The sequence below is a fragment of the Leuciscus leuciscus genome, assembly GCF_965113295.1.
Source record: "Leuciscus leuciscus genome assembly, chromosome: 1".
Classification (NCBI taxonomy): Eukaryota; Metazoa; Chordata; class Actinopteri; order Cypriniformes; family Leuciscidae; genus Leuciscus; species Leuciscus leuciscus.
In genome coordinates, this window is record NC_138725.1 from 45,749,908 (window position 1) to 45,761,876 (window position 11,969).

Here is an 11,969-nt window from a genome sequence, read left to right on the forward strand (position 1 = left end):
TTGCATTTATTCCTGTTTTATATCCAGATTCACTGAGACCCCAGACAGATATAGCATGTTATCAAGTTTGTGATCAGTTATAAAGATGCCAAACATAAAGGTCAGTAAAGGCTTATCTGTGCACAGCCTTGTAATATTATAAATATGTAATATTGTGATCACACACACACACACACACACCACATAATGATGCCAAACAACATCTGAACATATGAAGGTTGCCAGCAGAGATCTACAGCATATAATGTTAGCATATGTGACTCAGACATTCATCTTCTCCACAGTATTCCCCCAGTGGCTTAGATTCTCAATAAAAATGTATGGTAATAAATGGAGAATGAAATTTCAGTCCATAATGATGTGTCTCCACAAGTGATTTTCTGTAATGAGAAAGAGGGCAGGCAACACAAACACCGGACTCATACATAGGTAATTACCTAATTAAACCATGAGTATTATAAATAACATTATTCCAAAAAGAGATATGGTGGATCATTTGTTCTCACTGCATCAGACAGTACAACCTTCCCCCATCCTCCACAAAATAACCTCACTGGACAGTTCATTTCACACTCTTTGACCCAGTGCATTCATGCATGTGTGTATTCAGATTTGCACTTTATGTAACGCATTCAACTGTTTAATTACTACACTATTGTATCTAAGCGTGAATGTATCTGTCTGTCAATCTGTCTGTCTGTCTGTCTAAGTAAATATTAATAACTTTTTTCACAAGACACACTTCATTTCTAAATTCCTACAAGCGTAAAGCTGACTTCACCAAAGAGTGTTTAATATGTCACTACACCGGCATTAGAAGCGACACAATTTGTCACGATGCTTTGTGATAGTTCAGTGTAGTTGATAGTTCATATTAGCATTCTGTTTAGACCCGCACCCAGTTACAAGCCATTTGTTGTCACTGTGTGTCTGGGCTCGAGTTACCCGAGAGGCACCTCACAGCCTCATATGAGATGTAATCTAGCAGGACGGAGCCCCTGGCGTGCATGGAGATGACAGTACTGTGATCAGAATATGCTGCTGTGTCCTTCTCTTCTATCTCAGAGGTATAGGGGGTGCCTGGCCAACTGATGAGAACTGCAGAGGAGCCAGGGGCCATGTATGTAAACACACAGACACACACACACTGAACTATACAAGACATGATCTGGCTGAGAGTAGATTAGGTACTTTTGGACATTCTCCAGTCTCCAAAGGCCATAGTAATAAGAGTCCGCAGAAGATCTGCCAGAGTTTTTCACTTGCTTTAACATTGTGCAAAGACTGTACACAAAACCGTGAAATTTTATTTATGAATCCTAGTATCGTTTTGGCCTAGGCGGTATTGAAATTCAGAGTATTTTGCAGCTGTAAGCAGGGACATACACTCGGCCCCGATGAGCTTTAGTGAGCCATTGTGACTAAAGGCAGACAGGAAATTCCTGAGGGCTGGCAGATTTGATAGGCTATAAAGCCAAACAGACACCCACATGGATAGTTGTTTAATCCCCAGGATCAGCAGCCAATAGTTTACGTTACAAAAAAAAAAAAAAAAACCTTGAAAAAAGTCACATGGCACCTTTCGCTCGTTGCTGATGTCAACAATTCCTCTGCGCCAGCTCCTACGGGAGTCCCGAGCGGCTGAAATACGGTCATCAAAAACACATTATCTTCCCCCGGATAATGTATACACTCCATTGGCTGAAAAACAAATCCCGTGATTCATTTCAATAGTGATGTTTTGTGTTTCATAATGAGCGATGGATCATTAACCACATCATTATTTCCATATACGATATCCATTATATCTGCAATCGTGTTTATGCAACTGGTGAAGTACCTGAAATTTTGACCTGATGTTGTTTATTTCTGGTTGTCTATCCCGAGCCTCCCATGTGGCCAAAGGCAAATCTATTGTATTGCATTGTATTTCTACACTTAATTTTTTTTCACTGCATGAACCTGCCACACACAAAAGCTTATTTTGCAGCCTTTATCCTGCTAAGCTCACCCTCACGTGGTGTCCCACTCTCTTTAAATGACCCCTCACCGCCAAAACACATCCAGCTGGAAGCTGATCAATACACTGGCACTGCCAACGAGATGACATTACAGGTAAGCAAAACACCCTCCGGCTCCGCTAACATGCGAACAAAGTCCGCTCAAGTTTGCTTATTGTGTTGAGTAATGCCAAGATTTTCAAGATTTACTGATGCTAAAATGCATTTAAGCATTTAAACAGAAAGGTGCTGATGTGATTACAGCAGTTTGTGGTCTGGCATTTTACATTTTAATCACTTAAACCAGGAGCAGTTTTAGATGATAAATATTTGATTTAAAATGCACTTTCTTCTCCAGTGAGATGAGAAGGTGACTCTTAACTCTTCTGCATAGTGCATTGCCCGCTCTCTCACTCTCACTCTCTTTCTCTGCAAGCTAAACTAATGATGCTTTAATTATTTTCCATGTGACTGCACTCAAAGTAATGGGGACATTAAAATAGGCTCAGTTTCGATCTAAAGAACAATCCATCACTACCTGTAAAACACCAGAAATCATCTCATTTTCCTTTCTAAAGTCATTGAGAGGCTTTTAAAAATCAATGGCTTTTGGTGCAGCTCCAAATCTGCACTTTTAACGCAAAAAGTCGACAGACACTGTTTGCTGCTTGCATGCTCATATATGCTGCATGACATCTCGTGCATATCTTTGCAACCAGTTATTGGAGCCTGACGCTCAGCGTTGATGTGCCGATTTTTGCAATTTCCCTTCGGTTACCCAAACACCCTGTGGCACCATATGAACGTGGTTCATAATCCAGATAACAGAGCATGTGGCACAGCACAGAAGCACATCTAAGTCTCAGATAAAACAGGTGCTGGCCAATGGAGCTGAATTGATTCTGCGGATGCAGGCGGCGTCTCATCTCTCTCCTCTCATGTTTTTCCAGTCATCACCGAGTTTATTCTCTGTCTACCTGATTTCTAGCCCAGTATCTTCATATTGCCCTGTTCGTGTGTCATCTAAACTGCTTTGTTTTTGTTTATGCTATGGCTTCATACATTTAGCAATTTGTGAATTGGGATTTTGCTGACCTTACTGGGCAATTACTATTTTGCCTACCACTGCCAAAAAAAAAAAAATTTATTCAGCAGAAACGTATGGGATCAGTTACTCAGTCAGTTATCTGTGTGAAACACAGCTGCTTGTTAGATTATTGATGTCACAGATAGCTTCAGGCCACAGAATATTGCTTTAACATCTTCATTTCTTTCTTAAATGGCAATAGCCGTGCAGTAAAACAGAGATTCCTGAATGGACGCCTGTCGTAATTGCACAATTGAAGCCCCTAGACTAGACCATGATAGGCTTATAAATCTGCTGATATTTGGTCATTCAGACATTATCAGCATCTCCTTCCACTTGGTACAGTTCCTAAATTTACCAACAGCCTTGTCAATAGACAAAGGCTCAAATATTATACATTTGGTACATATATATTTCATATGTTTAGAATACTTTGTTAAATATTTACTGTGGATGTAAACTGTTTACTGTAAGTACTGCATGTGTATTCTGCATATATATGTGTTCATTTAAATTGCTGTAAGTGAATTATATCTATCTATATCAGAGGTGTCCAATTCTGTTCCTCGAAGTCCACTGCCCTGCAGAGTTTAGCTCCAACCCCAATTAATCACACTTGAACCAGCTAATTAAAGTTTTATGCTAGAAACTTCCAGGCAAGTTGGAGCTAAACTGTGGCCCTCCAGGAGCAGGTTTCGACACCCCTGATCTATATATAGTCTTACAGTATACTGGAATTATATCAACCACCCTGCTCTCTGGTTATCGGTATCGTTATAAACATCAGCCTTTGAAAAAACCCTAAATGGATTGACCCCCACTCTGTACTAGTGAAATTGATTATGCTTGATATTTTGTATGTTTTTTAATCAGTTTGAGGCGTCCTGTCCTAATGGACTATGTCCAGGATGGAGTGTTATCCTGAAAGGAGAGACTCCAGCAGAGGCCACCAAGTAAGTCATCAGCCTCTGTAAAGCTCATTGCCAAATGCAAAAGGAGTTGTCTAAAGAAAACTTGTTTTTAAAAAAAACTTAAGTGTTGTGCTAATGGCAAACCATAGATAATATTTGCTTTTTTTTATCGCTCTTAAGAATTGACAAAGAGATACAGAAGAAAGAGTCCATAGGCCCATTCAAAACTTCTGTGAGATTGAAAATATCAGTTGAAATATTCTTGTTGGTAACACTTTACAATAAGTTTCATTATTTACTATTATTTAGCATGAACTAATAATGAACTGCACTTATACAGCATATATTAATCTTTGTTAATGTTAATTTCAACATTTCATGTCACTTTTTATATCATCCGGACTTAAGTTAAACATATCCAAAGGAATTTTTTTAAATATTTGATATCATTTGGATTTCATGAGTATCTCTGTTGCCCTATTAGGGTATAAAAAAGCCAAAGTCATCAATATTTCTACGATTTATTTGATAAAAAAAAAAAGATTAATATGCAAAATATATAATATTTTAGAAAAGTCTAACCAAAGTCTTCAGGATTACTTTATAGGCTAAAAAGCCCAAACAGACACCCACATGGATAGTTGTTTAATCCCCAGGATCAGCAGCCAATCGTTTATCATTACAAAAAACGGTAATTAGCTGTATCATAAATTGCATTATGTGATGGATTAGGGATGGAGCTAAACCCTGCAGGACACTGGACATCAAACAGTTTCCCACACCTGAGGTTGAAGACGAGACAGTTCAGCAGCGTAAAAACACAAGAAATGTGTATGCCTCAACTTTAGGACACTTAAACATATCATACGTGCAGTAAAAAAATGTATATCAAATATAGAAATATTGATGACTTTGGCTTTTTTTTATCAACTAGGGCAATGGAGATACTCATAAAATCCAAATTATATCAAATATTTAAGAAAATCCTTTGGATATGTTTAACTTAAGTCAAGATGATGTAAAAAGTTACATGAAATGACTTTTATTTTTTTTATTTTTTTGCTTATCATTTTCTGGGTTAAGGGTTAAAGCTGTTTAAACTACACTTCAAACGTTCTGGTTAGGCTTTTAATAGTTGTTATGAACTACTCTTCAATTATAAAATAGTTTACATTGCAGTTATTCTTTATAAACAACCTGATGAATGAATCATTCATCAATATGAGTGATTTGAGAGCTTCTGGATGATTCTGTGTCAAAGAGAGAAAAAAAAGAATATTGCTACTTATATTTTTATTCTCACAGAAATGCATTTAGAAATTTTTGTCTTAGGAATAATAACAAAAAACCTTAAGAAGTAGATCAGAAAGCCAACATAATAAAAATGGCAATACAATCATAGGAGACACGCATTCATGTGGCAATTCATGTATGTGCAATTTTCTTGAGAATGCTGAACAGAACAGATCTATCAATCCAGATGCAGTTCAATTATTATTCTTTTTATAGAGACAAACACAAGCTAAAGTATAATCTAGGTTAAACGTGATTTCTTCAACCATTTCTTGTTCAAATTCATTTGTAGGAGAGTGATGGAGAATAGCTCAAACACAAGTGCCTCATCTTAGCACAAGAAGCTGTCACAGGTTCAGTATTGGCTAATATAAGATGATTGGTTCATTATAACGAATTGGTCTTTCTTTCTCTGTCCTCAAGGTTTGAGATCAATTTCCTTTGTGAACACGATGACAGAATAGCCTTCCATTTCAACCCCCGCTTCACTGAGTCAGATATCATCTGCAATTCCTACATGGCCAACCACTGGGGGAAGGAGGAGAGGTGCAGCAACTTTCCCCTCGGAGTAGAGGAGCCTTTCCAGGTGATAAAGCGTCATGAGAACATTTTTATTTTGAGTGATAATTAAGAGTTTGAGTTTGATTATGAGTGAGTTGTTTAATCATCATCAACTCCCTGTCTCTCAACAGATTGAAATTTACTCTGACAATGATAACTTCCATGTTTTCATTGATGAAACCAAGGTGATGCAGTATAAACACCGTGTGGAAGAGCTGAAGACCATCACAAAAGTACAAGTGGTGAACGACGTCAATATCTCCTCTTTAGAGATCACCAAAAAACACTATTTCTGAGGGTGGGCAGTAAGGCATAGCAGGCGATTCATTTGGAATGAGCCGTTTCTTTGTTTACAGTTGGTTATTGTTTTTTTGCATTTCTGTTTACACACCTTTCATGCATCTTGAGTTCATCTCCCTGTAAAGGTGTGATTAATGGTACTGACATACCTTAGCTGAACTACATATTCATATGAATCTGTGAATAAATGAGAGGCTTAAAAAAGATTTATGAAAGACTCGTCTGGTCAGAGTGTTCTGGGTGACTTCCTGGTGTCATCAGTGTCCCAAAAAAAAAAAAAAAAAAGATTCTGGAGATCCATCTGGGCCGGCTTATGAGAAAATGTCCTAAGAAATCAATACTAAAGATATGCTCACATCTCATTGAATAACAACACAAACATCAATAGTCTTGTAATCTATTTTCTTTGCATGGAAGCATTTACGAATAGAAATATAAAATTATACATATACTGCATACATTACAGTTAGCCAAACTGACATAAAACTCTTCAACCAATTTTCCAAAAGAAAAATCTTATTATGAATATTAATTAATATACTGTATGTAGAAACTGTACAAATGACAAATAAATCTAAATATAACTGGTTAACTTTAGATTTTTTTTCTCTCTCTTTAACAGAACTTCATATGACAATATATATATATATATATATATATATATATATATATATATATATATATATATATATATATATATATATATATATATATATATATATGTATTTTTATGCTTTACAGTTACAAATGTAGGATTGGTCATTAAAATTGATCAAAAATACTGTAAAAAAAACTGTGATATTCTGAAATATTATTAGATTTAGAATAATTTATGTGTGAAATGAATACGTATTAAAATGTAATGTATTGCATTCTTCATTCTTCAGTGTCACATATACCTTCAGAAATCATTCGAATATGATGATTTGCTGCTCAAGAAACATTTCTTACTATGATCAGTTGAATATTTTGGGGGAAACTAGTTAAAAAAAAAAAAAAAAAGATTATTTTATGAATAGAAAGTCCAAAAGCCTTTAAAGTATTTTGCAACATTATAAAAGTAATAAAAAAATCGTAGGCTACTAACCCCAAACTTCTGAATGGTGGTCAAAAACTTTTTTTAATCAGTGATAATGCAATGTGTTCCCATTTTTTGGCAGATACAGATGCTGAGAGTGGCGGTCTGCCTCACAGCCACAGGCAGACTAAATATAGCTTGTATAAAGAGCTTTAACAAAGTACATCACAAAAGGGCATCCCATCATATAATGCTGTTTATAAGCTGAAAAGCCATTATAGCTCATAATAGACTGTTTAATGGCAGAAAATATCTATATAAAGTATACCTTCTTCAATAGATTTTAGCTAACATTTTAAGCTGTGCCCGAAAAAAATTAACTTTAAAAAATAATCATACGCTCTGACGTACAACCCAGAAGTGCTGCGCTGTTACACTACATGAACTCACTCAGAGTCCCACACAGAAGAAAATGAATAGTTGAATAAAGTCATTATTTTTGTTTTGTTTTTGCGCACAAAAAGTATTCTCGTCGCTTGATAAATTTATGCTGAGCCACTGTAGTCACTTGGACTATTTCTTGACTAACATTGTCTTTACTAACTTTCTGGGCCGGCAAGTTTCAATATAGAAGCCTATGGGGGAGTGAGCCAGCTCTCAGATTTAATAAAAAATATCTTAATTTGTGTTCCGAAGATGAACGAAAGTCTAACCGGGTTGGAACAACATGAGGGTGAGTAATTACTGACAGAATATTCATTTTTGGGTTACATAACCCTTTAAGAACTTAAAGGTTTATGTTTTTTGTTAACCCTTTAAGAAAATACAAATACAAAGAACTGTCCTGGGTTGTTTTGTGGACTTTTTTTTTTTTCACTCATGCTCATTAAGTTTGAACCATGGATCACACAAGTGCTGATCAATACGCACTCTGGACTACGCTATTGACTCCAGCATTGACAATTCCATTGAATTGTTTGGTGTGCTAGCATTTTTTAGCCATAGCAATCAGGTAAACATGATTATTATTATTATTATTATTATTCACTTGAATTACACAGATGGCCATGTGATCTCATGACGGCACCCATAATGTGGCCCCCTTTTCTTTAAAAAAATTATTTTGTAGTGTCTACAAAATCTCTCATTCGGGTGCACATTATTTAATTGTATTTCTCAAAAGTGTGGTTCCTTTCGTTATGTGGATACTTTTTAATTAGCAAAACATTGGTGAGTGGATATTTAAAAACGCAGCCTGTGTGTGTGTGTGTGTGTGTGTGTGGTAAATGAGAAAACTGCTTCCATTACATCAATGACATGCATCGCCTCCGTCAGCAGAGAGTCGTGTGTGTGTGTGTGTGTGTGTGTGTGTGTGTGTGTGTGTGTGTGTGTGTGAGAGAGAGAGAGAGAGAGAGCCACATCCGCAGACCCTCGTTTCTTTCCTTCAGCTGGAGATGATAGTGAAACACACTGAACACACTAACACAGTCCGTCCTCTGACTGCACCTGCTACTGCACACACATCGGTATGTACTTGGATTTCTCTTGATGCGGTTTACATTGTAGATTAAATAATTACTCTAATGCATGGCAGAAGTAAATAAGGAGAAAGTGACACATGCGTAAAATATGTCAGTGGGAAATCGCTAATAGGTAGTACTTAAAAACAGCTGGATTTATTATGTTTAAGCAGCTAGTAAAGATAGATTTATTGCTGGTCCAGATCCTTCATTTCCGAGAGTTTGCGTAATTCAGTTTAATTCTGAATGATTTTGAAGGAAAGAATCAGCATGCAATATTAAAAGCCAGACTTATTATTAATACTACCCTGTGTTGAGTTTTTTTTTCCGAAGCACAACACAATGCTTGTTTTCTCTAGGTTTTTTATTTTTATTTTTATTTTTTTTATTGCAAATACATAGCTCAAAACTGTCTGAAATGAGAATAATTTAGCAAAATTGTGTCCTTAAGCAATATCACACAATATCATACACTATTTATTCTGCTTAAGCAGCTGATTTATTGTAACAGCGACTTATTGTGGTTTGCATAATTCACAATTTAATCTTGTATGACAAAAGAGAAGATTGAAAAGAAAATGAAATGAAAATATAATATTAAAAGAGAGAGTTATTTGTGTTATCTATCATTGATCAGGCAGTCGATTTTAAGGCTTACAGTTAAGTCAATGCAATTCCTTGGATTTCTTGTTTTCTTGTAATTTAATTTCCCTCCTAATGTGTGCCATGTTTCCGTAGAGGGCGGTTGGCTAAATGATGGATTTCATTACCTTACTCGTTTTGGCTGAAGATGAAGATGCCTTAAGCTTTATTACTCGACTCTGGCATGCCTGAAGCAGCCTTTGGATTCCAACCACCGCATATCAAAACATTGCATATCTCCTTAAGGGAAACAAAAGGAATATGAATTTCACTGCAGGTTTGCTGAAAAAGGAGCATATGCTCTTAAACACCTTGCTGTCGTTGAATGTCTCTTTCCACGGTGCCGAGGACTTCATGAGCGATGTTTACCTCCACCAGAGTGGAGAGCTGGAGAGACTGCTTCTGCTGACGATCAAAGAGCCCACCACTATCGCTCTCACGGTGATGTATTCACTATCATTCGTGGTGGGATTCATTGGAAATCTAATGGCCATTCGCATGCTTACCTGCCAGAAGAGTAAGAGGCTGCAGAGTATCAGTGCCACCCGGAATTTACTCGTGAACTTGGCAGTGTGTGATCTGATGGTGGTTTGCATCTGCATGCCCATCACCCTCGGCCACACCATTTACACCGCATGGGTGTACGGAGACCTCCTGTGCCGGGCCGTTCCTTTCATCCAGGCCGTGTCCGTGTCGGCCAGCGTCCTCAGCCTGACCGTCATCAGCGTCAACAGATACTACAGCGTTCACAGCCCGCTGAATTCCCTCTCGTACTTCACCCAGAAGAAGATCTACATCACCATTGTGTGCGTGTGGGTCTTGTCCTCTGCCATTTGCGCGCCTTTGCTCTTCATGATCAAGCTGGACAAGATCCACTTGATCGACATCGCCGTGCCAATCTGCCGAGAGCTGTGGCCGCAGGCTAGACTCAAGCAGGTCTACAACGTGCTCCTTTTCGTAGCTCTCTACTGCATCCCTGTGACCTTTAACCTAATCATCAGCTTCTTGACGGGCAGGAAGCTCTGGAGGGCTTCTCAACATTTCGCAGACTTCGATCCGCACAGCCTGGCCATACACGCCTCGCGTCTGAAGATGCGCAAGAAGATCGCTAAGGTGGTGGTCACTTTGGTCCTCCTGTTCGCCGGCTCCTGGCTCCCGCTTTACGTGGCAGACATCCTCATTGACCACGAGGTTCATCCTCCTCACTGGGTTCTGCAGACTCGGCCTTTCGCACAGTGGTTGGGCCTTACTAACTCCAGCCTCAATCCCATCTGTTATTGTTTCTTGGGCGATTTGTACCGTTCTGCCAGAGCAGTCAGGTCCAAGTATCATCAGAGGATGCTTTCTGTCTTTAGATCATCCAGCTCTTCTAAACTGTCCAGTTTTCTCTCTCTCAAAATGCAGAAAACTGGCCGTCGACAAGGTGCCGTGAGTCAGGTGTCAGTAGAGACTCTTTCTGATTGGTGTTCCAACAACAGCCAGATGGTTTCTCCCCAAAGCCTCTCAGAGAAGATAATGTCTACAAGCAATCTTGAATTATCGAACTTGTAGTAAGGGCGCATGTTACCTTAAAGGACACAGAGCACTTAAAGGAATTGTTCACCCAAAAACATCTTATTTTGTGTTGCACAGAGGAGAAGAAAGTCATACAGGTTTCGTAACGACATGAGGGTGAGTAAATAATGACAGAACTCTCATTTTTGGGTGGACTATCTCTTTAAGTATTGTTCATTTGTCTTGCGTACTGTCAAAAAGCATGTGATTCTAATGTAACATGTAGCATAGTTCGTGTTCGTAACCACCCTTGCGAAAAAGAAGTATACTTCAAGTACATTTTATGAAGTATACTTAAGTAATGTTCAAGTATATTTTAAAGTATACTTTATGTAGTAAGTATACTAATATCAATGTGTACTTGTAGTAAACTTGTAAGTGTACTATTTCAATACTGCTTGGGACTAAATTGGCCCACTTTTAGTATATAAAAGTATACATTTAAGTGTAGGCTACTATAAGTGTAAGAGTAGTAAACTACTTAGTTTACTATTTTAATACAAGTAATTTTTTTAGTTTATGAAAGTACACACTGAAGTTTAGTAGTTTATACTGCAAGTATACTTGTAAGTTTTCTTTAAGTGAACATAATATTATACTTATAGTTTACTATTTATATGTTATTTTTGCACTTGCAGTATACTACTATGTTCAAATGTAGATATAATTTTTTTAATACTTGAAAAATACATTAAACTGTACTTTAATTTGAAAAACATTTTATCAGCTTCATGCATCCTTTTTTAATCAACACTTGAATGTCGGTAAGTTTCATAAAGAAAGGCAACATTTAAAAAAAAAGGTTGAGAAAATCACATTTTTGTCAAAGACTACGCCTTTATCAGATTAAGAACGATGATCAAAACACAGATGGAGTAGATCGAGTCCAACACCCCAAAGCTTCACAGTCTTTTTCTCTTCATGGGTTATGCTTCATTTCATTTGGTAACATTAAGCAGTTTTGATTTACAAGCTGTTTAATGTTTGATGATCACGTTATTTTACATTTGAGTGAGCAATCTTCTATCACTTGTTTCAGCTTCTTCTTCTCCTGTGTTTTGATCCGGAGATTCTGTTCTAGAA

General features: G+C 37.3%; 2 protein-coding genes across 2 annotated transcripts; both read left to right on the forward strand.

The window, feature by feature from the left end:
- Positions 1-1,956: 1,956 nt before the first annotated feature.
- Positions 1,957-6,306, forward strand: grifin (galectin-related inter-fiber protein; the record flags this gene model as incomplete). The annotated part of the gene is made up of 4 exons (XM_082166923.1): positions 1,957-2,115; positions 3,961-4,040; positions 5,715-5,877; positions 5,984-6,306. 4 exons carry the CDS (start codon positions 1,957-1,959, stop codon positions 6,146-6,148), a joined length of 567 nt encoding a protein of 188 aa, XP_082023049.1. The 3' UTR covers positions 6,149-6,306.
- A 2,319-nt stretch (positions 6,307-8,625) lies between these two features.
- Positions 8,626-11,604, forward strand: LOC309506606 (neuropeptide FF receptor 2). Its single transcript, XM_082180486.1, has 2 exons — positions 8,626-8,696; positions 9,429-11,604. The coding sequence occupies exon 2, from the start codon at positions 9,594-9,596 to the stop codon at positions 10,881-10,883; it is 1,290 nt and encodes a 429-aa protein (XP_082036612.1). The 5' UTR covers positions 8,626-8,696; positions 9,429-9,593; the 3' UTR covers positions 10,884-11,604.
- The last annotated feature ends 365 nt before the right edge of the window (positions 11,605-11,969 follow it).

What these genes read in the sequence shown, in the direction of transcription:
- LOC309506606 (XM_082180486.1), top strand. Translation starts at nt 9,594, where the DNA reads ATGAATTTCACTGCAGGTTTGCTGAAAAAGGAGCATATGCTCTTAAAC.